This window comes from Nelusetta ayraudi, unplaced genomic scaffold, assembly GCF_046127955.1.
Source record: "Nelusetta ayraudi isolate G7.1 ecotype Tasmania unplaced genomic scaffold, CSIRO-AGI_Nayr_v1 ptg000070l, whole genome shotgun sequence".
In the NCBI taxonomy this organism is placed as follows: domain Eukaryota; kingdom Metazoa; phylum Chordata; class Actinopteri; order Tetraodontiformes; family Monacanthidae; genus Nelusetta; species Nelusetta ayraudi.
The window spans coordinates 7,378,429-7,405,000 of record NW_027466120.1 but is presented as its reverse complement, the minus strand read 5'-3'; the positions used below and the strand labels follow the sequence as shown (position 1 = coordinate 7,405,000).

Sequence of the window (26,572 nt, the reverse complement as noted above, 5' to 3'; positions counted from 1 at the left end):
AAGTCAGTCATTAGGCATCGATCTGAGCCCGAGGTTTGGAGGCGATCATTATCCAACCAGGCAATTGCCAGGAAACTGACTGACAGACGGGGCTGAAAATTAATCCATGTCAGTCCAAAAGACGCCATCTCTCGCAGCCAGGCTGCTGTTTGTGTTGCGTTGTGCTGCGTTGTGCGGCCCGGTGTGTTGTGTACATTGTGACTAGTGCTGACACATGCGAGTTGCAGGTAGGTGGGCAGTTGGGGAGGAGTGTGTAGGGGGTGTGTGCCCTGGAGACATTTGAAGACGCGCACAGAGACACACACACACACACACACACACACACACACACACACACACACGCTGACCTCTTATTTGCCTCCAGGCTGGACAAACAGAGTGGAGGAACATGTGACTGCAAAACTTTACATGTTGTCATGCTTTGACAAACTGCTTTTTCCAGCACATCATAGTTTAATTGCATATGCAAAAGTCCTTTGCCCTACATTTGTACTTATGGTACGTTGGTTGCTTGAGGATGTTTGGCCTCTATTCAAATACAAGCAGTCTGGTGTCCAACGTGTCAAATTCACTCAACGCGTTTACACATTTTGAAAGTTGCAGCACAACACCAGTCAGTTTTGTTTTGTTTTGTTTTTTCATATCATTTTTACTGTCACGCATGAAGTCAAGAGGAACACCTGCCACTTCCCCATGTGTAGGTGTGTTTGTGCAGCCTCTACCTAGACGGACAGATGCCCCAGTGCAGACAAGGGCCAATTGATGTCGCACAAACTGCTTTCTCTCGCCAACTGATCCCAGCTGTTCTTCTCTGTTTTTGTTGGCTTAAGACGAGGGCAACAGTTGCGTTGGTTGCAGTTGTCGCCTCGCACAATGACGCGGAGGGGGGGGGGGGGTTGCCGCTCCGCCTGACGCTCCGCGGCACATCAGCATGAAAGATTCATGCTGGTGGAGCACATAAGGGAGGAAACATGTATAATTACAACATGGAGTTGCTTTATTTAAACACTGCCAGAGGTTTTTTTGTCTAACATATGCGGTAAAGTAAATGTTTGATGAATCATCTGCCGGTGTTTAAGGCTTGGGTCAGATCCCTAACCTGTGTGCCTGCAGCTTATTGTGCGTTTTTGCATGCGTCACGCAGCAGTTGACACTAACACGTTCATTTGATTTCAGGTTGCCCAGGTGCCCATCGAGTCGTGTGAGCAATACGGGACCTGCGGAGAGTGCCTGAGCTCAGGGGATCCACATTGTGGCTGGTGTGTCCTGCATAATATGTGAGTATCCCTTAACTCTTATCTGCTCTTTATTTTATAGATGAAGGGGAAAAAAATCTAATATTGCACTTAGATCCCAACCTCAAAGCAAGACACCGTTATCTCAGATCAGTCTGAGTTTTAGGTAGAGGCAGACGGTGTCTGGGGAAATTAAGGGTCTCAGAGGTGAAGATGTGGTTTGCAGCCAGGCGTCCATGTGGTGCCTTGTTCTTGATGCCAACATCAGATTTGTTTCTTTGAATGTAGTTAATCCAAACTTTTTTTTAATTTTCTATTTAATTTGCATGATCTGAGCGCTTTAAATGGACATTTCAACTCGACGCAGCAACAGCAGTTTACCTATAAGGGTACGAGGGTGCAAAGAAATCGTGAGTGACACCTGCTGGTTGTCAAATGTCACTACAACACGTCTAACTTGATGCACGATGCATTCATCGAGTGATTGACATGAAACTATTGGTGTATTTAGGACCAAACACTTTTGAAAAATCCTCTTTTCTTTGCTGCTTTTCATCCGTGCACATAAATCACCGGTTTGAGCGTCTTCTTCTGATTTTTTTTTTCTTTCTTTCTTTCTTTCTTTCTTTTTTTTTTTTAATGGCAGCTCCTTTTAAATCGTGCTCTGCCCTCTAAAGGTATAGCATGAATATTTTTGTTTGTCAGAGGCCCGCCGCAATCATCATTATCGTGATGGCGGCCCCTGCAAAGTGCACTTAAAGTAATTTACATCACTCCAAAGCCGGGACAGGGCAAATAATTGCCTCGCGACAAGGTAATTCAGCATGTGCCTGCAGAGGCGCAGAGGGGCCTGCCTAAACCTTTGAGTCCTCGGCAGCCTGCGTGCCTTCACACCCGCATCATTTACCACAACATCAGCCTGCGCGCAAGACTGTTAATCATCAAGCTTTTTCCCTGCCGCCGTGGAAAGGAGCGGAATCTTCCCGGTTGGGAAGTTGAAACCGTGAGCGGCGTGCGTTTCGCCTTTCTGACGCTGAACACCTGCGAGGGAGGAAAAGCTGTTGTTGAAGACTCAAATGTGTGCGTGCACGCGCGCAGGGTCGACTTTTTGATGAACATGCACAAACACTGCTGGCTGCTGTACTGTACCGTGGGGGGGGTAAAGGTCAGAACCTTTGATTCATGTCAGAGAAGCCATCTGGTCTCTCAATACAGCAGAGTCTCGTGCCACCTGTCTCTAGTCCCCCACCCCCCAAAAAAAATCATTGTGCACTGACTTGCTAAATAAAATCATCCTGCTTCTGCTGAAACCCCCCCCCCCCTGTCCACATAGAAATATTGTGATGACAAAGCTTTAATCAGACTTACAATGGTCCAAAAACTCTGTTTTTTTTGGGATCTGGAAGCTTAATTACACAATTCAGCTGACGGTACATGGAAATAATGTGAACCACGCTGATTCAAGGGATGTGTAACGTCACCAAAGGCTGGAACCAGCTCACCTCCAGGGACAAAGAGGGTCACCCTGGCGTGACCTCATGTCTGGCAGTTTACAAGTTGTGTTAACTGATCACCACCCAGCGGTGGAAGGGACCAGGCGTCCAGGGAGGTTGACTGGCTGGCTGGCCGGCTGGGAACCCTGGAGTGTTGTGTTCAATTCCCACGTGTCTGCACACTTCCCTCCCTCTCTCTCTCCCTCTCTCCCTCTCTCTCTCTCTCAAGGCTAGCATCTAATCTGTGGCGCTCATCTCCTCTCAGCTTAGCACAGATCACCACTTCACTGTCTCCCATTTAGACACTCTTCCCTCTGGAATAAGCTCCTCCACACTCCAGAACGCGGCCGGCCTGCCACACATAAACAACCCTGGCTTTGATCTCCCCCTCTTTTCTTTTACAGCTGCCATCCACAATATCCATCCTCCTTTTCTGCTCGGAACACTGTTTCCCGCTCCCGCTTTTTTTGTTCTTTCTTTACATTTTGCGTCTGCACGCCTGCTTTCTAAGGTGACTAATTAGGGACGCAGAGGTGCATTAGCTCAGTCTGGGATGATGAGGAGAAGACAACCCCAGTGAGGCGACGAGCTGCCAGGAGTGGCGTCTCCGTCTTCCTTGTCCTTCTATTCCCTTTCTTCATCCTCTGATTCAATGCGGTGTGAGGCTCTAAAGTCCCTTTAATTACCAGCAGCTGCTGGTCTCACTCTGAATGCGCAGAGAATGAGAGGGAAAAACGAAAAGGGATAAGAATGGGGGTGTTGGGGGGGTGCGAGAGGGAGAGTGTTTGATGTTGCACACTCATCGGGCAACAAAAACGAGCAGCATTTTGATTGCAGCTCAAAGGGAGCTCATCATCTCGAGCGCTCTTCAGTCACAGTCCCGTGAATGGCTTGTTCAGCCTTCGTCTGACCGCCGTCCAAAAACATGGAGCGGGCGTTGATGCGTTTTTCCCTCGTCGCTCCTCTCCCTCGGCTCGCCGCTTGTCGTTAGATTAGCTGTCTGACGGTGCCCAGAAGAGGTTTTCTCCGTCTGAAAGGTCCTGCACAGCTCAGTCTCCCTTCCTTCCCCCCAGTTTGCTCCAGATTCCAGAAGAACACAAGCAAGAGGCTGATCTTTATTTTTGCATCCCAGACACCAGTGGAGCCGCCTTGCAAGATTGAATATGTTGATCTGGGGCGCAGCAGCTCTCTCTTGAACGCTCCCCCCCGAAAAACTCACTCAGTTTTTAGCTGCAAAAACGAACGAATGAAGATGGGCTGGTGGTGCTGTCACTGGCCAAGGAGGAGGACCTGTGCTCCATGTGAAGCAACAATGTGCCAGTTTCACCACAGTTTTCACAGTGGGGGCTTTTATTTTTTTGCGAAATTTAGGTTTTGTGCAACTCCAGGGGAAATGGAAACGAAGCTAATGACAATAAAGAACTGAACTGAACTACATGATGTCAAGTTCTTGGCACCGATGCCAGCCGAGGGCCACTGGTGCAGTCAGACCTCGGCCGAGTGGTGAGTCAGCGCGTGGCGCAGCGTTGTGTTGTGTCGTCAGCTCGCACGCGGCTGAACGGCTCCAATGGGTGTCAGCGACGAGCCCACGCTGCAGCCTGAACAGGCTGCTGGGCCGCAGCTGCTGTCTGCCTCTCACCTACTGTAGTCTGTGCCAAAAACTGTCCAAAACGACCCGGGACTTTATGGCGGTCGTCTCATTTTTTGGAATGTGACGTCTTGACCTCCGAGAACGGAAGCGGGGACCTGAGAGAGGAGGTCTCGGTCGTTATGCGACCGGGGTTTTGCTTGTTTAATTTTCCCCCCGTCGCCTCAAAATATGAAAACCAGATGCTTTAATGCTTATTTTACAGCCGGTTACTTTGGGCACTTTCTTTATATGGCACGATAATCGTTGTCCCCGTGAATCACGACGGCCATAAACTTTCCCTCTAATTCACCGCCGGCGTCGGCTATTAGCCCGTCGGTGGAGACCGGCGGCCTCGGCCCATTGTGGATGTCAGACTGTGTGTCTAATGGCCGAGTCATCAACTGCAGCCGCAGTTAGCGGTCGGAGGGAAGCCGCATCCATCTTCCCACTTGTGCCTAATGAGATATCGATCACGAACACGCGGCTCTGTCGATATCGCCGCAGATTCCTAGAAAACACCGGGGCCGGCGCGGCTCGCCTACGCCGCGGCTGGAACGTTGTGTGCGTGCAGCACAAGTAATGAAGGAAAAAAAAAGTATTTTTTTTGCGACGGCTCAGTGGCTCTGCACAGTCGGCTCGAGCGAGGATGCTGAGCACTGAGCTTAACCTGGCAGCGCCTGTGGTTGTTGACTCTCTTTTGGCTGGCAAAAGCTTTGCTATCTATGAGAAAAATGAAATGAAAGGCGCTCGGGCCGTTTCTTGCTTTCTCTCCTGTCCCGCGGTGACATTTTCGGCTGCCACGCTGTGATTGGCGGTGTTCAGTTCGAGCCCTGGCATTAGCTTCAGCCTTCAAGCTGCCGCCCGACGTACACAGACCCGAACCCACGCGGCTGCTCGACCCTATGAAGTGAAGTGGCTCTGTGGCGCCTTTGGAATAGAGAAAAAAAAATCCTCCCTCTTTTCTTTTTTCTCCTGCCTTTACTCCTCCACTTCCACTCACTCGCACCTCCTGCGGTTTGCATTTAAATAGATATTCTTGCACTTTGCGGATGCAGCAGTAAGAAACAAATGCCCTGAATCACTCAGGAGGAGGATAAAACTGAACAGGAGGGGAGGAGGTAGCGAGCGTGTGTGTGTGTGTGTGTGTGTGTGTGTGTGTGTGTGTGTGTGTGTGTGTGTGTGTCAGCCCGGTGCGGCGCAACCCTGGCACATCACTTGCTCACCTGTTTCCTCTTTTCATGTGGAGGAAGCGCCGAGTCCCTGCGCAGTCAGTCCTCATGCATGTTTACATTAACGTGCCGTCATTACCAGAGGAAACGCAGAGTCCCCAGACTCGGCTTCCATCCAGGCAAATCAAACCTGCGCCCGCCACCGCCACTCCCGCAAATGCGACGTGTCGCCACTTAGGGAAACATAAAGCTTTGTTAAGCCACATCAAATATTCAGCGTGCACGTGGCTGCTGCGTCCTCTCGGAGCTGCCTCGCCTCCTGTCGTCCACCTCGGCCTTCAGTGGACTGTCTCCAGTCAAGGGAAGCAAAATAATAACAATGATACATTTTATTCATAAACCACTTTTCAAAGTCTTCAAAGTCACTTTGCAGAAGTCAGGTTAAAACATATCAGAATAAACATTTGCAATTAAAAGTATTTCAAAATATACAAGCAAATAAATGCAAATGCAGATTACAGTCTAATCTAGAATAATCTGCTCTGGTGCATCTGCAGAAGGCAGAAGGTGATTTTTCTAAAATGCCCCCCCGCCTTCTTTTCTTTTTTTTTACTCCCCCACCCCAGCCCCTGTTTTTAAACAGGGCTCTCTCAGCCAGAGCAGCAATCAGACAGGCCTTCACACTCTCACTGAAGTGCTTAGATGTGGTAAAGGGAGGGAGGGGCAGGCGGGGGATGGGGGGGGGGGAGCAGACGTCTTCCCCTGTCGCCTGCCTCCTCCACTCCGCTGTCAAGGCCAGGGTGTGTGTGTGTGTGTGTGTGTGTGTGTGTGTGTGTGTGTGAGCGAGTGCACAATAGCTTGTGAAGGTGTGCAAAAATCACTGTGGGGGTTTATCGTTCAACCAGAGGCTATGCTCTTCTGCACCCATGCAAGTGCGTCTTGCATGTGGATATGCATTTCACCGTGCTCGTGCCAGGCTGCCGCTCGCCGCTCGCCGCTCGCCGCAAACACAGACGACGACAGTTTAATTGTTCGCCGAGGACGACGGAGTGACGGCTTCTGTCTCGCCGAGGCGAAACCCTGAGGCGCCGCCGCTGCCGCAGCGCAACCTGCGAGAAATTCTGTACATTAGATATAAGTGAGTGTGTTTCTCTCCTCGCCATCAAAGGCTGACTCCCACGCACACAGTGCACAGCCCACACAGGACCCACGGCCACGGGAGGAGAGCAACGCCGTCTCTATCGCCGCCGCTCGCAGCGTTCAAACCGCCAAAGAGGAGCGATGATTGATGTGCAGGCAGCATTTTCAGCACCACGGACAGCTCTGGGACCGACGGCCCAGAGCTGTCCAGCTCCTCGGGATCCAATATGGCGGCCCATTCATTTCAATGGAGTTGATCCTCCAGCGCATACGGCAAGAACGTTTTTGGGCTCCGTGGTTTCTGCATTGTCCCCATAGAGCAGGCGCAGTAGTGTCACTTCCCATCATGCCTCTGTGACTCACATGATGCATCCTGATGCATCAGGATGCATCAGGATGCAGGCTCAGTCAATCAGAATGAGCCAAGACGTCACGCTGGGTATAAACAATTTTCTGGTGATTTTCTGACCTTTATGAATTTTGAAAAAATTAAAAGTCCATGAGTCCACAGATTTATTATTACAGAGCAGGTTTCAGGTCACAGTCGTCCTATCAGGTGCTTTTTTTTGTATTGGGGTCAATGGGAAAAATGCTTTTTGCCGTTTTTGGCTGCAGTACCTCAAGTGGCCACTGGAAAAGAAACCCCAGAGCCGCCATTGTGCCAGTCTGGTACCCAGTTCTTACAATACATCAGTGGTAGCGCCCCCTCATGGCCCCTCATTGCTCATAGACCTGAGCAGCTTATTAAAGGGGACAAGCTGACAAAATTCTCCGGCTGTCTGTTTCCTTTCACACGTCGAGCCTCGTACGCTCAAGTTCGTGTTTTGGATGGGTGGCTCTAAAACAAACAGGTTCGCTGTTTACACCTCGTTCTTCCCCAACACCCTCACACACGCACACACACACTCACACACACACATACAGCGCCGGGAATGCAAGTGACGGAACACAAAGCATGTGCAGCGCGAGTGAGTGACAAGCCAGGAGGGCCAGACAGGGGCGGGGGGGTTGGGGGATGGCGGGGGGCTGTCTGGGAGGATTGTGTGGAAAGGAGGATTCTAGTCAACACTCAGTGGCATGCACTCCAGCTAATGAGAGAGGCAAGGGGTCAGCTTCTAACTACACAGAGATAATGGCCGGCTGCTGAAACCATGGCAACTGCAGTCATCCTCCACCCCCTCAGCGCTTTCATCTCACTTCACCCCACCAAAATGAATTTTTGTTTTATTTTTTTATTTTTTAATTTTTTTTTAAAGGAGGGGAGGGGAGATGGGGTGTGGGGGGAATCGCAGTGAGCAAAATCAATGTGATGTTTGTTGTCCGTTAATGACCATCCAGGATTTTTTTTATTTATTTATTTATTTATTTATTTATTTATTTTTGCGTCTGCACCCATACAGCTTGCAGACATGCATAAAACATTGTGCTGCATCCTGCACCTGAGAGCATATGAAATGTAATTTTCTGGAGGCATTGTTCAATGCCGAAGCGCCAAATTGCGGAAGGAATAACGCCTTTCTGAAGGAAAGTGTGGCTATTTCAAGTTGTGGAAAAAAAATACATAAAGGGAAAAGACGTGAACATAGAGAGAGAGAGAGAAAGAGAGTGGGAGAGGGAAAAGAAATCATTTTTTTAAAACCCAAATTAAAGGGATATTTCGCTCAAAATTGAAATTGTACCCAGTCACCACTCGCCTTCTTGTCAATGGTTGACGTTTTCAAATGCACATTGGCAAGAACGCAAAGTGTAAATCAAGTCTGGCAACTGACTATATGTAAAGTGGCCATGTGACTGCTGGCTGGAAGACCACAGTGGAGGAGTTTTGGCTAAAACATGTTCGCATTGAGGTTTTGAGATAAATTCAACTACCGTCTGATGTTACCACGCGAGCAGAATGGTGGCACGTTATGTTTTTTGTTGTTGCTGTTTTTTTTCCATCATTTCCATCGTATTATATGTATCCATTGAGAATAAATGGTTGTAATTTTATTTTGATAAAAAAAAAAACAGCAACTAGCCCAAAATGATGTTTTGGCTTTGGCTCGCCGTAAATGTTTATTCCCGCAAAGTTCCCACTTGGCGATATTGATTCGGAGTATTGATGTGGTTGCCTATTGGAGCAACTCGAGGGTTTGCATGCGCGTGCACGTGCCCATGCGCAGGTTCGCACTCAGACCTCGGTGCAGCTTCCAGGCCTGAAATGTCTTGAACATTCTGACAACATAATCACAGGCGGGGAGCTGCGGATGAAGACGTAGCTCGGCGTCAGCGCCAGTGAGAGCGCGTGGTGAAGAGGCGCGATGCCGGCCCCTCCCACACGTGCACACGCACGCACGCAGCGGAGGCCACGGGAGAATAGACGGAACAGACAGCGGCTGACCCGTCGGAATGCAATTAGAGCCGCTGTGACCAGACAGCCAGTTAGCAAGACACTTACTGCTGGGGTGGATAAGGATAGAGAGCCTTTGGTGTAATGGGCTGGAGGGACCGCCGCTGTTTTAATAAGAAGGTGGCGGCGATGGCTGTGTTTTAATGAGGGATGTCGCAGATTGTGTGTGTGTGTGTTGGGGGGGGGGGGAGTAGCTGCCGACGTGCGGTACTTGATATGCCGTCTGACCATTAAGATCTCTCATGAGTGAACACTATCTAATTTGCACTCCTCACATTTCTAAACTTGCGGCGTATTTGAAGGATATAATGTGGGCGGTGCGGCTGAGTGGCGCTTTGTCCACTTGGAGGAAGTGATTCCACCGCTGCTGCCAACACTGAATCCTGTGGCTCTGTGGAAAATGCCTGAAGTTTTTGTATATGTATATATATATATGTATATATATATATATATATATATATATATATATATATATGTATATATATATATATATATATATATATATATATATATATATAGTTTTATATATTTTTCTTAAACTTGGGGAGCCAGATGTCTAAGAGGCCAGCTGTTTTTGATGGTGTCGGAAATTAGCTTATTTTTAAGAGCATCTCTTTGTCGGTCTGTGTCATACTATCACTGCACTTACAGTTTCTTTCCTTGTAGCTTTTGCCACGACCTGTAGATCAGTTCAAAGGGCTACCCTGCCTTGAAAGCTTTGACTTGACTTGAATAATGTAACCCAATGTTGTTTGTTGATTTTATGTTTTTTTTTTACGTATCTCCTTTTATTTTATTGTTTTATTTTATTGTTTACGTCTCTTCTCACCTCCACCCCAGCTGTTCCCAGAGGAGCCGGTGCGAGCGTGCCGATGAGCCGTACCGCTTCGCCGCCGCTCTCAACCAGTGCGTGAAAGCCACCGTCTACCCGGACAGCATCGCGGTGTCGGAGCCCAGCGTACCTGTAAGTTCACGCCAGCGCATCTCTGCATACAGTCCACGTACACAGCCCGAGTCCCAAACACCTTCGCTATCAACCACGGCTTGCGCGCACACACCGGAATGAGAAATCATTTTTTTTTTTTTTTTCTTATTTGCATATTCACTACCCACGTACAGGGACAGAAGATTTAGAAATGATCCCACGTTGCAGTTTGCCTAGGCTTGATTGTGGCTGATGCATAAACATTAGATGGGAAGGTTCATAAGAGCTCTCCGTGGGCGTTTCGCCGTGCATATGCTCACTTGGTTCAGAGCAATCAATATGTGTGCCAAGACGTGTTTGTGTGGGCGGGCGTGGGTGTTAAAGTTGTCCGAGTGCAACAGAGTACAGTGCAGCTTTTCCACATGGACTGAGGGAAAACAGGCAAGATAGTGCAGAGCACCGCTGATAATGCCTGTCCAAGTTTTCTTGGATGCTGCACTCGCTCACTCGTGAGCACTCTTAAGCTCTTGAAAATAAACAGCAGTTGAGGTATTTTAAACAGAACTTGTTTTGTGGATCTGCTTCTAATTTTACCCGCTGCACAAATAAGGCACTTGTGACGCGTGGGCTCATTTGGCGTCAACGTTAAGTGAAATGCCAGGTGTGTGTGTGTTGTTAAATGGATAGTTCGCCCGATAATGAAATTTCACCCGTTTTTTCCACACCACTTCGTCAATGGGAGTCGTGCCATTTTTCGATCCATCTAGAATATCAAGGAGGGAGAAGATTCAGCCTGGTGCCAATTCACTGACAGCCTACAAAATCCTGGACAGGTCTCGCACTACTGGAGTGCAACTCGTGACTAGGAGGCTACAGTGAACAAAACACAGTGTTGGGATTTCACCGACAAATCGCACTGGTGCATTTTGCAGACACTTGGATGCCTCAGGCGGTATGAATGAAGAATATTTGCGTTTTTGTTTTTTTTTTAGCTTGAGATACTCGGTCACAGTAAGTAGCTCTTCCATCTGTGAAACTGGAGCAACGCAGACAAAAGCACTGGCAGAGTCCAGAGTCCACTCTGGCTGAAAGGTTCGTCACCTCCTGTTCAGCAGTGCGGCTCCACTGCTGTGGCGACGCAACCTCAAAGAAAACAACCCCAGTGTTTTTATCAACTCTGCCACCAATTAGACTTGGTTGTTGCTGCCTTGCTACAAAAACACTCACGGCCATCATCATCATCATCATCATCATCATCATCATCATCATCATCATCATCATCGGGGAGAGTAGCGGTGGGAGAAAACAGTCAAGGTTCCAGTGTCCGGGGACGAGCCCGTCCTCCTCCAGCTGATTTTTGCGAGTCTGTGAGTGTTTATCTGTGCACGTGTGTGTCTTGACAAAAAAAGCTGAGAGCTAATTAAGGTGAGAGGCAACTCTGAGAATTGCGCGCTGAACAAAAGACATTGATTGCCGTGATTGCGGTAATCAAGGGTCTCTCTGACACACCTCAGCGAGGGCGCACCACAAACACGGGTGTGAGTCGGCCCCGTGAAGACGGAGCGAAAGCGTTGCCGCTCTGGATGTGTAGATGCATATTTAGACAGTCAGCATCTCCGGGAAAAGGCCCTGAGTTAACGCTGCTTCGCCCGTCCCGCTCGCCCGCCGGCGTTTAGCGAGCGGCGGATAAAACAAAGAGGAACTTCAAACGGTGCGGCCCCAAAAATAACAGCTAATGGAACAAGGCTGTGAAATGCCACGGCGATAATTATCCAGGCTGCCTCTCCTGGCTGGAAAGCCGGATCACACACACACATCGCACGCGGAAAACACATTTATTTATAGGCTGAGCAGCTGAGTGTTTCAGCCCCGGTGTCACCGCTCTCCAGAGGACGACTTCAAACGCCTCTGCGACTCTGCGGCTCCACGTATATGCATATGCACACAGTTTGCTTCGCTAGCGAGCGAGCGCCGGGTTATCTCTCACTGGTGTTGTGTCCTTGGGAGGAGCGCAGCCAAGGAGACAAAGTCGATTTGGCGAGGAAACCACTTTCTCTGTTTTGCGCTTCACTATTTGTTGCTACGCTCCGCGTTATCCAGCCTCCGCTGCCAGAGTGTCTGGTGTGATCCCTCCACTGAAGCAAAAGGTTCAGCCCTCCTACTTTCTTCACGGAGTTAAAAAGTACTGTTTCGTTTTTTTTTTTTTTAGCAAAATTCATGGCAATGGAGAAGAACAGATTTGACAGCAGCAGCAGTTTTCTTTCTTTTTACATGCCTGTTACACTGCTGCTTCATGCTTCAGTAATAAATGTTAGCATGAGTGAGAAACTGGACATCATGGACCGCCATCAAATTCTGAAACTCTCAAAGTCAAAATGAAAAAATAACATTGTTTAACAGTATTGCAATTACATTAAAATGCACTATTTTGATGTATGAATTATTATTGCTGTGTCTTCATTCTCTGTTTGTTTCCTGTTTCATTTTCAAACAACACACAGAATATTGAGAACCGTCTGTTCAATTAGAATAAGCCCCCCATGTCTGCTTCCACTTCACAGCCCTTCCCTGTCCCGCCACATTAAGATTGTTTTGTGCTTTTCGTGTCTCACACAGCTTCTGGTGAAGGTGAGTCACGTCCCAGACCTCTCCGCGGGAATCACCTGCTCCTTCGGAAACCTGACCGAGGTGGAGGGCCAAGTGAACGGCAACCAGATACTCTGCGTGTCTCCTGCTGCCAAAGACGTCCCCCTCATCCCCACTGACCAGGGTAGGCATAGGGAACACTCACAGCAACCATGAGACACTGTTTGAGGTCTGATTGAAAAAAAACAATGTATCTATATATGCATGCAAGATCTGGTAAAAAGCAGTCTAGCGCCTTATTTGTGGTTATCAGTTGTCGCCACACGCTGCTTTTACTTCTGCACTTATTGACCCGTTCTTCTGCACACAAACACTCTGAAACATGCCTATTGATTGCAGAGTACTTTTCATAGGCAGACCACATACAAATAACGGGCTCCCGCTGACCCGGGGTCAGCTTCCTGCCTCTGGAGTGTGCCGCACACGAGGCCAGGCTCCATTAGAGATGATGGAGGATCACGCTGAGGTCCTGTGCCCTGTGGCTGAGCTGCTACCCCACCACATTATGGCTCCTCCTAAGATCATTAGGCGACGGCCCAACATGAAGGCTCAGTCAGCAGAGAGAGCCGACTTAGTTAAGGTCATGAAAGAGAAGTTGATGTGTTAGATTAGCGTTTGAGCACAGCCTCCGTGCACAGAGCGTCACTCTTTGGGTCCTAACAGCTCTGAAAACAAAAACAAACTAAATATAGTGTCTTTTTTTTTTTTTGCAATTTCTCCAGACGAGAGTAGAAAGGTCTAGGCATTCAAAACATATATATTCATCCTCTAACCAAACAAAGGATGCTATCTGTAGCATGAAAAATATTCAGTTTAAAGGTCTATATGCCAATCACCTCGCTGCAATATCCATAGAAATTATGTGACCTTTGAGGTGTAAACACCGCTGGCATTCATTCATCATAATTTGCAAGCACAATATATCGTGATGAGCGCTCACACCTGTTGTCTGACAATAAATACCTGTTGTTTTGCGAGCAAAGATGGCTGCAGGGCGGCAAAAAAACAAAAACCAAACAGCCTGAATAATACATTCCTTGCAGCATGTGGAAATGACTGTGTGTTCAGTGCCGTCTGGTAATCCCCCCCTCCCTGTGAGTAAATGACAGGCCTGTTTGCCCAGAGCTCCCATGGGGAGTGGTGCATCAGCCGCTAATATGAATGTTCTCCCCAAGGTAAATGTCAGCCAACCCCCCCCAACACACACACACACCTTGCGAGCCGTCCGTCTTGCCGTCAATCCATCATTCCCTCCATTTTCCACCCCTCCATCCTTCCTCCCCTCTTTCGACCACCGTCCTCCTCCAGTGTTGCCTCTTCACGACGTTCATACCTCAATTTTTCCTCCGCGCCGCCTCCCCAAGGGCTTCTTCCTGGCTACCTGACCACCATCCTCTCCTCCGGCAAAGCGTTTCTATCTGTTTCACATCGGCATCGATCGCGCCGTGGCGTTGACCTGAGGAGAGGGGTCGGAGAGGAAGCGAGAGAGAGGGGGGTAGAGAGCCAGAAATGAGATTAAAAGTGGTCCAAAAAACGGAAAATCAAAGGGGACGACGAATTAGAAGAATGCTAATGAGCAGTGAGGATTGATGTTGAGCGAGAAAGCAAAACAGCACGTTCCTCTCCACTCGGGAAGTAGAAATCCCAGAGGAGACTTTGCGTGGACCGGAGCGACTCTGTCCAGTCCGTTGAGACAAATACATGTGAGGTAGAAGTCGACGCTGAGCCTCGTGCTGCCCGCGCTCGATGCTTTCCTGAAGCACTGGCCTGCTTTCCAACAGGTGCTGTGAAAGGAACGGGGCGCGAGGGTCGTTCGAGCCTCCCACACACTGAATGCCATCTGAAATCCAGGCTGCACACACACACACACAAACACATACACACACACACACACACACACACACACACACACGCACAGACATACACGCGCGCTCGCATATTTATGGAGTCTGTATTCTCGTGGGGAAAGATAAGAGGCTGTTTTTACAGAGAACAGAAGCGCAGCCAGATTTCTGCTCAGCAAGTTGGAGAGGGAAAAAAAAACATTTCATCAGGTTAAATGACTCTGCGGGTGATTGAAAGTTGCAAATTTTATGTGCATATTCACAGGCAGCGTTTTCTTTGCATCTGGCCAACATCATCTGCTCACAACCCGCAAGCTGATTAGCATGAAATTTAAACATGACTGCTGCCGTCCTTATCTATGCAAAGTAATGCGCCACAAAAAAATGAAATAAAATAACTAAATAAATGCGCGATCATGCTGTTTTATTCCTCTGCATTCTTTCAGATTGGTCAGGTGTTGAGCTGAGGCTCAATTCTAAAGAGACCAGTCAGATGCTCATCAGCACCGAGGTCAAGTTTTACAACTGCAGCGTCCACCAACTGTGAGTATTTTCCTCTGGATGCATTCGTTCTCTTTCCACTCACCAAATACCTGCTGGCCAAAACTGCTGGATCAATGCTCTGGGAATTAGTTACAATTTGTCCTCGACCTCAGCCGGCATCAGTCCTCTGAAAGTTTCCCCATGTAAAGACTAATGCGATCTGATCCCTGGCTGCTCCCTGTGCCCTGCAACAGGAAGTTTTCCTGTAGTCTCACTAATGAAGCGTTCTGCTCTGACACGCACTGCAGTGCAATACACACAGCTGCCTGCACAACAGGCCTTCAGTGGGGATTTCATGCCAGTTTTCATGCCACGTCTGTCCCTGATTGAGTGATGTTCAGTTGAATCCCTGGTTTTGAAGACCTCGGTGAGCGCGCTGCCTTTTGTGATCGCTCACTTTATTCTACCGTGGCAGATTCTGCCCGAGCTCGAGCCCAAAGACTGGCAGGCTGGGGAGTATTATCACTTAATGGAGAGAAGAGCAGACGAGACGAAAGCCGTGTCCCAAATCGTTCATACACTTTAATGCAGCACACTTCAGTGCCGTCCACTTATTGTGTAGAGCACTAATATCGTCATGGAAAGTGTTGTCTCAAGTCACACTCTGCCATTTTGCACTTCCCACAAGTGACAATGTTTTTTTCTCAACTGTCTCTTTGTCTTTTTATGCAACTGCTATTTGTTTTTAACACCATTCTGCAAACAGACCGTAAAGATAATATGTTAAATAATAATAATTTAACACCAAACCAAATATAATCCTCACCTCCCAAACCACCTGATTAACTGGACCACCACACTGCCGAGCCGACTGTACACTGTACTGGGCAGGAGAAGCTATGGCCAAATGCTCTATGGGAATGTTCTCTCTGCCTGTGGACCAACGACACACAAGGACGTACTTGAGACCTTCCACAATCCCAGGGAAGGGACTCCAGACCATGGATGTATTGCATGATCTCGAGTCCCATGCAGTACCTCGACTGGCCAGTTGAGGTACTGCAGCCAAAAACTCCATGCTGCCTGAAAAGCATTTTTGCCCATAGGCTGGCAATACAAAAAGAAACGCCTGTAAAATGGCTGACAGGACGACTGCGACCTGAAAAGTGGTTCATAATGAATCTCTCTATATCGTAGATTTTTAAGTCGTGGACTTTTAATCTTTTAAAATTATGAAGATTTTGAAAGATTTCCATTTCGTTCAGACTCACTCCAAGAGGCCAGTGTAAAATCACCAGCCATGTGCACCCAAGGCAACCATATAGCTCTGTTCACAGAGGGTTAGGAGATAATCAATGCCTCCACCAAACCACAGGCCACAGTCACCTACCAAAGAAAATCCTTTCGACTGACACAACACATTGATCTGCATGTTTGGTTGGCAGAGGTTTTTATTTTGGATGTTCTTCCAGATACACTCAAAAAACACAGTGCTGGAGTCTTGCAGACGTTCGCGGTGCAAGAACAACTGTGTGAGGCCCAATGCACAAAAGGTTGAAGAGACGTGCCCACCCCAAGAGTAAAGAACCCTGCCAGTAAAAAAGCACCAACCATATTTACCCAATCCAACTTCATAGCTCAGTGAGGAAAGAGCCCAAAGAGGCCTCCAGGACAATACAGCCTCCCACCCTGCCAGAGACCACCCAGCACTAAATTCAAGGAGGAGGACACCAGGCCAAGAGCACCAGTGTGAGGCCTGTGACACCACGGGGACCAGGTCAACCCACGAATGGAGTAGGCATGGGCCCACTGCAAGAGGAGGAAGAAGAAGAACACAGCTCCGAGTCTCCCAAGGGCCACAAGAATATGCACAGAGAGAGGTCCCAGTTAATCTGCAATGACACAAAATGGTCACACATAGGTCGCAGCAACCAAGAACTTGAAAAGGGTCCTACGCTCTTTCTGACGCCAACCCCTTTTTTTTTCACTCACAGCCCATTCAGTGCATTTGCCGGGAGGTGATTAAGCCTCGATTCGTCTGCATTAGTGCGCCTGCCAGAGCAGAAATCTTTTGCACTGATGAATATTTCACAATAACCAAGTGTGAATAACTCAAACTTATTTCGGAGGGAAAGAATGAAATAAAACAGGCGCTCTGTGAACAATTAGACGTGAAAACGCAGCGCGGCGTCATGTACAGTCAAGCACTGAGTCGGCCTGATAATAAACAGTGTTTTCTGTTCTTTGTCAGTGTTCAGCGAGAGTGCGGTTGCCTCAGAGTGCCGCGTCCTCCCTGCTATATCGTCTGTTTATTGCTGTGGCTCATCTCGCACTGTCGGAAAATGCATTCAGAGTGTTAAATGCAACAAGGGAATCCGTTGCTGCAAGTAGTCTTTAAATATTTTAACGATGGATGCCGTCCGCATGGGCACCTTTTGTATTACAGTGTTGCCACGTTTGCTTTGAAAAACATGACGATAAAGAAGCGGCACAGCAGTCTGCACGCGCGCTCACACACACATTTATATATATCCCACACAGAAATGGTCACACGCAGACATGCAGCAAACAGCTGGTGATTACAGCGACACTCCAACAATGCGGGGCTAATGGTAATTGCTGGATCAAGCTGTGGCAGTGTCTTATTTGTCCTCGTTGCTCAACGTTCCTCCACTCTTTGCCCTCCTCCCGCTCTGTCTTTGTGCGAGTCTGGTGTGAGGGCGACTCCGCAGCCCGCATTCTATTGTAACACACTGCCGCGGTGAAAGTATGCAGGGAGAACTTGGCCCAGCGTCCATCAGGACCCGTGCCAACCACAAGGGCACACGAGCAGCAGGAGCCCACTCGGGATCGGAACTCATTTCCTGTGTGGCACTTCCCCAGTTTGGCAAAAAAAAAAAAAAATGCTGCCTCTCCTTGACTTTTCCTGACTCTCCCCCTGATTGTGTGTGTGTGTGTGTGTGTGTGTGTGTCCGCGCAGGTGCCTGTCATGTGTCAACAGTGCCTTCCGCTGCCACTGGTGCAAGTACCGCAACTTGTGTACCCATGACCCCTCCAGCTGCTCCTTCCAGGAGGGGCGAGTCAACGCCTCTGAGGTTGGTGGAACACATGCTCACGCACTTATTATGATTTTTATATTGGTAAAAACTTAATATGCTGCCCATAAATACATTGATAAAAGTGTATCATCGCAGTACAATAAGTAATAAGTCACTCGGTTTTCCTAAGAATGGTTCTTTTTCATATATATAAGAATATATTTAGAGCAAGGCTCCCAGTTAGGAAGCCTGGTGTGGACAATCCAGCCCACCTGAAAGTGCGTTTCACAAGAAGGTGGACGAGGTATCCAGGTTTGGGTGTGCAGGCCACCGTAGCTCACTGGCAAGCACAGTAGGGCGATGGAGAATGAACGACGCTGCAATCTAATATGCAACCATTTGATATCCCTGTTTATTCTCCAAAATCTCCAAATATTACACACTTAACCTTGAAGACAAACACTTCTACGCAAGCTCGCACAATTACAATTGTGCAATTTCCCCCTCCGTCCTTTCCTTTTCCTCCTTGCCTTTTTTCCTCCCTCTTTGCGCGTCGCCTCCTGTCTCCTGTTTTTCCCCCTCAGCTCGGCATCCTGCTCTGCGTTCCGGCGCTGTGTCAGCCCCGGGGGCTTGTCTTCAGAAAGAGAGCCATCTAAGCTCTTCTATTTCCGAAATTGGCGCATCTCACTCGGAGCTCTTGTTCTCTCGCATAGGAAATTAACACGCTATTATCTGAGGCATTATTGGGCTTAGCGCACCCTAACAATGACGGAGGATCTCTCTCGGACTCAGTCAATCCTGCTCTGTGGAGGCAAAATTGCTCAAGATGTTGCACGTTGGCTTCTCACAGGCTGCGAGCACATGCTCCGTGTTCGTTTAGTCGTTTACTTGCGCCACAGTATTATAAAGTGCATGAGATCCTTGGTGCCGAGCTGTATATCCGGTTCTACTTCTGAGACCACAGTGGGCAGTATTCCACAGAACCGCTGCTTTCTAGTTTATAGCGTCCCTATAAGCTGCTGCTTTGTGCTGCGTGATGCAAAATGTTCCTTTCATTATCAACTCTTAATGGAATTGACCTCGGAATGTGCTGTAAGTGTAAGTAAGTGCTTATTTAATCATTCTATTTACCAAGTGTCGCATTTCCTCTCTTGAAGCATATTCAGCGCCCGAGGTTTTCAAGGCCATAGAAGTCATATTCAAAATCTCATTTAAGGCTAATATTCTGTTTTGATACACTCATACAGTGTTATGCCACATTTTCTCACTATCTTTCCACTTCAGAAAAGAAAAGTCACTTCCAATGTTTTTTGATGGTGTTTTTTTGTTTCTTTTTTTTTTCTTCCCACTGATCTTTGCTCGCTGTCTCCCCCTCAGGACTGTCCCCAGCTGGTGCGCTCAGAGGAGATTCTGATCCCCGCCGGGGAGGTGAAGCCCATCACCCTGAAGGCCAGGAACCTGCCTCAGCCTCAGTCTGGCCAGCGAGGCTACGAGTGCGTCCTCAACATCCAGGGTGTCAGCCACAGAGTCACTGCTCTGCGCTTCAACAGCTCCAGCGTGCAGTGCCAGAACAGCTCGGTAGGTTGGGTGACGCTCGGTCTGGTGGTGCCAGATTAGAGGCATGAACAGCCAAAAACCTTTTTTCATTTTATTTTATTTACTCATCACTGTTCCGAAGGTGGCTGTGTGGAATTGCATTTACTGGAAAACAGCTAAAACCCCAAAATGTAATAATAGTTCCATGAACATAATGTACTCCTCTCAATTGTAGCGGTCTACAGCTTTCAGGAAGCATTTCAAAATGTACCTTAAACTGCACTTGCATGTGGACCTTGTTCTTTTCTAATATTTGTTCAAATAACATTGCTTAAAATTCCAAACACACAGTGGAAATAATCCACTGTGTGTGTGTGTGTGTGTAGTCCCTTTGTTTGTCCACACAGAGTTTGTGTGTTGTGTGTATGTAGCCAGCAGAGACCGAGTAGATGGCGGGTAGGTAATTACACTGGAGAGGACCGCAGTGTGCCTCTGCCCTCCAGTCAAGCACGCGCTGACTTCTGCCATATATTCCCAGAGGAACCACAGACACAGATATTTTTCTCTTCCCTCACTCTCAATCTCTCTCTCTCTCTCACACACACACACACACACACACACACACACACACACACACACACACACACACACACACACACACACACACACACACACACATATACTGGAAATAAGGGCATAGGAGGCACATAAAGGCCGACTCTCCAAAGGCCATTGGGGAAGTTGAAGCTTCTGCTCAACGGTCCCATTTCGTGTGGCTCCTCTCTTTTGTCGCATCTCTGATGATGAGCTGATGCAACTTTGATGTAACTCGGGTAGCTTGTGCTGGCGCTGCCTGCTCGGACGATGGTTCATCCAAATGTAATATTCCTAAACCTCCCACTGAAACTCCCCTCTCTGTCTCCATGTATCACCCCGTCTCTCGCCCTCCATCTCTGGCCTCCAGTATCTGTATGAAGGGATGAGAATCAGCGAGCTGCCTGTGGATTTCTCAGTGGTGTGGAATGGCAACTTCATTATTGACAACCCGGAAAATATTCAAGGTAAGGACAATCAGGTTCTGCAGGTGCTTTCAAATAGAATAAAGAATCATTGTCTCACGCTGTATTTAGACTGTAATTCTACACATCACTGATTTGAAAATATATAACTGTGTTACTTCAACGACAAAACATTTGTGTAGTAAAAAAGACATGGCCATAAATCTTTTGACGGTGACTTTTTGCACCTTGCAGTGCACCTGTACAAGTGCGCAGCCCAGCGGGACAGCTGTGGCATGTGCCTGAAAGCGGAGAGGAAGTTCCAGTGCGGCTGGTGCAGCGGAGAAGGAAGGTGCACCTTGAGGCACCACTGCCCTCCCATCAATCCTTACACCACCCGCTGGCTCAACCTGTCCAGCAAGAATGTCAAGTGTACCAACCCACGCATCACAGAGGTCAGTGCCGCTGCTCCTCCCGCTGTCCTTCCACTCTGCCCACGCACCGTCCTCTCATTGATGCTAATACGCAGTTAGTTCCATACTGTAATCTGTCACTGAGGTATATTTTTCATCCAGGATTCCATTGGAGCACGAATGACTAAAACTCCTTCAGGGATCTCCAGGAAATTCAATTGCAAAAATGTTTGGTTTTCTCCTCATGCGAAATATGAATGCTTAATCTTCACAAACACCCATCTGGGCCAGTGAGTCAGTGAGCTGTCGCTGCCCTTTGTGACATCACAAAGTCGTTGCTTCAGCTCCCAAAGCAATCAAGTGACGGCATTGTGAAGCAAGACACGCATCATTGTCAGAAAATATTTTTGAGGAAAAGTTTTGCGTAATAAAAGAATGTGAAGCTTGCTTTGCAATACTTTGTGTTCTCTAAAGCTCATCCTAAGACAGAAAGATGCATCAAATCAATATTACGTAACCCTCGCATGCTCACACAGCTTTACAGAGGTAACGATTCTTAAAAAGATATGATTCTTGACAATGAAGTGTCATTGAGAAGTGTTACAGAAGCCGCTTTGCTCTTTATTTTCCCTTGAGGACTCGAAATGAATGAGCTGAGTGTTAAAGAAACTCCCTGGAGGGCTGAGGCCTGCAGATCAGTGAACGCTCTAAATCTTCCCATCTCGTCTCTTTCTTTTTATATTTCTTCATCTCTGGGAGAGAGAGAAAGAGAGAGAAAGAGAGAGAGTGAGAGAGAGGGAGAGAGAGAGCATTTATAGTGTGTTTTTTCAAGGGCTAGCGTGTTTGAATGCTTGTACGTGTTTATAACTGCATATCGACTGAACAAAATGTTATTCCAGGAAAACTGCTCCTGACATACAAACTTGACTTGGGAAAAGTCTGCTGTCATTCTGTTCTGGTTTGTATTCCCTTAGTGTGCACAGTTCAATCAGTCAATCAATTAACTTTTATTTATAAAGCCCTAAATCACATCCAAATGGCATCTCAAAGTGCTTTGCACAGTCAAAGAGAAAACCATCTGATCAAAGTCTATCAGGATTAGAGTTACAGGTCTGTATTATTTTTTCCATATATTGTTCCTCTATATGTGTACCTTTCAGGTTGAGGTGTGTTTCTTCTCCAGTAAAAGCTTAGTAGCTTTCACATCTCATGTTTCCGTGTCCCCGACCTCAGCCGCACTGAGGTCGTGACCTGGAAGGGCGTCTTTGTTTGGCTGTAAGTGTGCCTTCGCTCTCCTGCTTCCTGTCGCGTGGGAGTCGGCCCAGGGGGACTCACTATTTAATTAGGCGTGGTAACGGACCAGTGCGTTGTGGTTAACCCGGCAGACCTCTCCACCCCCTGATTCATTTCTTATTCCTCCAACACATCTCAACCAGGCCAATTAAAAAGTGAAGCAACTTGGTTAATTGACTCACTGCACTGTACACAGATAAAGCAGGCAGCGCCCAGCGGAGGCGACCGTCTTCTCCACCTCCTTTTTAATTCAGCTGCTCCACCACACGCCTCTCCCTCCGTCTCTTTATCAGCCTCGGCCCTCCCTTTGTGCGTCTCTGTGCACCGCTATCGGTGACTCATCTTTGTGAATTAAATTAAGGCTCCGATGGAACACCGTAATGCCTTCAGTTTGTCAGTCAACAGCACGGTGCAGGGGAACACGCTGAATTCCCCTCTGCGTTGTTAGGACGGCTGTATGCTATTACCCAGACAGGCACTCAGACCTTCACCTGTCATTTCTAAACAATTAGGATGAAATGAGTGTGATTTGCTGACTTCCTTTTTTTTTTTATTAGTCCGACAGCTGCAGCTAATTCAGAAGGCTGTGGCTTATGGTCTCACCAAGGCCTGGAAAGTTGATCATATTACTCTGCTTCTGAGAGCATTGAGTTTCCTTGCAGTGACTTGAAGAGTTGACTTGAAAGGTCGCATAATGTTCAGAATTTCCTACATGTTTCTAACAGTGATACGTGTCCCTCGCTCTCACTGTACTCTACAGAAATGTGGACAGACGGGTCCATCTCTTAACATTGTGTTTGGTAAAACAAAAAATTGCGATAGTTCTAATAAACAGCCCTTCCTGATGTCACAAAGGGCACTGTGGTGCTTCCTCATTACCTCTCCTAGGTCAGTCGACATACCTAATCAGTTGTATTGTGAGAATGGCTTTCAAACACACTGCGTTTAGCTCTTGCTAAACATGGGGAAGGCACAACAAAGCATCAGCCTTAAAACTGAGCATTTGTGCAGGAGGCTGTCAACACGGGGCTAAAGATGCTGTGTTCTGCAGATCTGGGGCTGGAGTCTAAGATGAAAAAATAAAATGAATACTGCTGTTGGTTTACAAAGTCTTGAATGTTTTAGGACCAAAAGACAACTCTGACCTTCAGGTGTCGTTTGCCATCACCTTTCTGTTCTCCATTGCATTCAGACTTGGATTTTAGTACCACAAGCTGCACAGTAACCTTGACCGTTCTCCTCGTCGCCCGACTCATCTTACTCCTCTGATCTTATGTAAACTAATTTGAAGTCTTGCTTTCGTCGTTAATTTCATGTTTATGTAAGGCACTTTGAGCTGCCTCGTGTGTGAACGGCGCTGCGTAAATAATCTTGGCTTGTTTCTGTACACGCAATCACACACTTAATCACAAGGACAAGGTGCTGCGTTGTTTTCGTTCGTTTCTTGGTTCAAATGTTGAGAATGTGCAAATGTGTCCGTCATTGAACGCTCCCAACTGTTAGTTAGTAAGTTATAAGTAAATGGTTAGGTTCCAATATGCACCGAGTGACAGGCAGTCATTCAGGACTGGAAGGAAAAATCAACAGCATTCTTTAAAGTATGGGATCTGCATCTGTAGCTGTGTCTCTCTGGTGCATTGATCATAACTCCTCTCGTGCTTTAATGGATCAAGTATCGCCCCGAGAGCAGAGTTACAACATCATTCAGAGAACATCGAATTTATGTGTACATTTATAAGAATCACAGTGAGAGCTTATGGGCTTGGCGATGGTAAACAAGGAGGGAAAAAAAATCCATTATATATATATAAACAGAGCAATGTGTTAACTGGCAGCAGCTGCAGTGCCTGACACAAGGATGCGTTGACTGGAGAGAAAAAAAATCTCTCACCAGCAAAATGGAAAAAAACAAGGTCGATTGAACAAGTTCAGTGCTGCAGAAGGCCAAAAGTCATTTTGGGGGCAGAAAATCAAAACTCGCATACAAACATTGTTAAATAACCGCAAAAATAATTCCCCGCTGATTTAAGAGTTCGTAGCGTCGGTTCAGTGGAAAACTGTCGAAAACTGTGAGTTGAGTGAGCGAGTCAGCTTGCGAGCCAGGTTAGGTGAGGCAGCAGCGGGAACAAAAGGCAGAGAGTGGAGGCTGTGAAGCGGGAACAAGGGTTGGAGGAACAAAATGTTGGGGCAGAGGAGCCCCCCCGCGGCCTCTCTGAACTACGCCACTCGCTGGCAAAACCAACTCTGCCTTCATTTGCATGATTCACATGAGTGCAGACAGACACACAGACGTTTCCCTCCCTCCTCGCTGCCAGTGGAGCTGGCGTTCATCTGCGCCACCCCCCCTTTGTCTCTCTGTGATTACAGTTTCTTTAAGGAGCAGACGTCCCCCCGGTGGGATGAATTTATTAATAAATTTGGTCTTGATTGTATGCACCGAGGAGCCCATCATGAGCTGATTTGTATACATACTAGCACATTAGTAGATGTGCCTACCACCAGATAGGCCTTTTGAATAATTAATGTTTCTATTAAGTGCTACGGTGCCTCCTACCATGGGCCATTAATATTGAAGAGATGTAAGCCTCTGCTAACAGCAGAGGGAACGACATCAAATAAAGCTGGGACTTGGATGGGTGCATGAAAGGCTTCTCCTCCATAGGCTGTGGCCGCGCCTTCTGTAGAGGCCTTCCCTGCATCCCAGTGACAGAAGAACACAAACATTCAGCTGTTGCCTGAGGATAGCGGGGAGGTGTAGGATTCCTCTGTTTCGACCTCACACAGCGCACGCCAGCCTGTTGAACTTGAAAACGCCATCAGGCTGGTGGAGCTCTTGTGCGGTGGGATGCGGCCAAACGGTCTTATTTCACGTTTTGAACGCTCAGATTGGCAGGTATTAGATTGGCAGTCTCAAAAACAGGCTGAACAGAGGCGATAATTGGAAACTATCATTGAGATTATTACGATGCCCTGTCTGTCTCTCTGTTTCTCTGCAGTCTTGCCATATCCTCCGCTTCGTTTCAGTGCTATTTAAAGCAGGCTAAGAACCATCAAATGTTCAGTTGGTGCCTGGGCCAACAGCAGTCTTGTGGAACTGCAATGGGACCTGTTAAGTCTGCAAGAGAACGTGGGGAGAAATCATCAAGGGCTGTGCTATGTTCCTCTTTTAATGTCCGAATATGCTTGATGCTGAAACCGACACTTTATATTGGAGCTTGTGATTTAACATAGAAGGCTAACTGCAGAATACAGTTCTGCACAATTACGCCTGTTATCCCTTTATAATACTCTCTTTGTTATTTTTCTCCGACAACTCAAACCCCTTTTATTCGTGTCCCATATCTTGGGGGCCTACTACTAGACATTTAAGACTCCATAAAGTATTTAGAATGTAGTTTGTTCGGGAGCAAGCCATCAGCAGGGGGTTTTATCAAGCCCATTAAATGCAGCTCACAATTAAATGTGACACGCTCAAATTAGTCTGAGACGGTCCAAAGACAAAGAGATTAGCTGTAAGCCCTCGCACTGAATCAAGGTCCATTTTTATTTCAAAGGCAACGTAGTCGCTCGGCTCTGGCAAGGACAACCAGTGACACAGCTTCTGCATGTTCTTCTAAAAAAAAGGCCGAATCTTTCTAACCATTAAAGGTTAAGCTTGTAATATTTGGAGATTTTGAGAAGAAACAGCGACATCAAGTGGTTACATTCAGATCATGCATCGACCTTTTGCTCACCCTCCCTCTCCTGAGCTTGCCGGTGAGCTACGGTGGCCTGCACACCCAAACCAGGATACCTCATCCACCTTCTTCTCTAACTCTATGGGTAGGAAAAACAAGTTACTTTCATTCATGTATTTATGCACAATATATTAAACTTTTATCAATACAAAATATATAAATCAGGACAGATTTTACACACTGGACCTTTAAATGCGATGATATATGTGCAAAACCATGTCTTTTTTTTGAGAGGTGGACGGACAGCACAGCTGAATGGCTGCTGACAATTGCTATTTAAAGAATTCAGCTGATCAAGGCATCATAAAGGAATTTGTGAATATACTGTAGAATGCCACTCAGCTCTCTCAGCCGTAGCGTTGTTGCGGTGACATGCTATGCTTGCACTGCCTGGGGCCAGCTGGTGCGGTGTGCCCTCTGCTCTGTGCATTAAGTTTAGCCTGGGCTGCATCAGCACAACTTTCCCCACCATTACTTCAGCTGAATAAGTCAACACTGCACTGGCAGAACCTCCCCAGGCCATTCCTCTCTTGCCTCCATATTCTCTCTCCATCCCTCCCTCTCAAACTAATAGATGCTCTTCGCAAAATACTGCTTTTTTGG

At 47.5% G+C, this 26,572-nt stretch overlaps 1 protein-coding gene across 1 annotated transcript in view; it reads left to right on the top strand.

The window, feature by feature from the left end:
* plxna2 (plexin A2) overlaps positions 1 to 26,572 on the top strand; it is a 138,764-nt gene that overhangs the window by 64,233 nt on the left and 47,959 nt on the right. The window contains exons 4-11 of the mRNA XM_076041900.1: positions 1,177 to 1,277; positions 9,897 to 10,020; positions 12,598 to 12,751; positions 14,918 to 15,014; positions 17,935 to 18,049; positions 19,370 to 19,570; positions 20,493 to 20,589; positions 20,782 to 20,981. Coding sequence (XP_075898015.1) covers positions 1,177 to 1,277; positions 9,897 to 10,020; positions 12,598 to 12,751; positions 14,918 to 15,014; positions 17,935 to 18,049; positions 19,370 to 19,570; positions 20,493 to 20,589; positions 20,782 to 20,981 — 1,089 coding nt within the window. The remainder of the gene's footprint in view (positions 1 to 1,176; positions 1,278 to 9,896; positions 10,021 to 12,597; positions 12,752 to 14,917; positions 15,015 to 17,934; positions 18,050 to 19,369; positions 19,571 to 20,492; positions 20,590 to 20,781; positions 20,982 to 26,572) is intronic.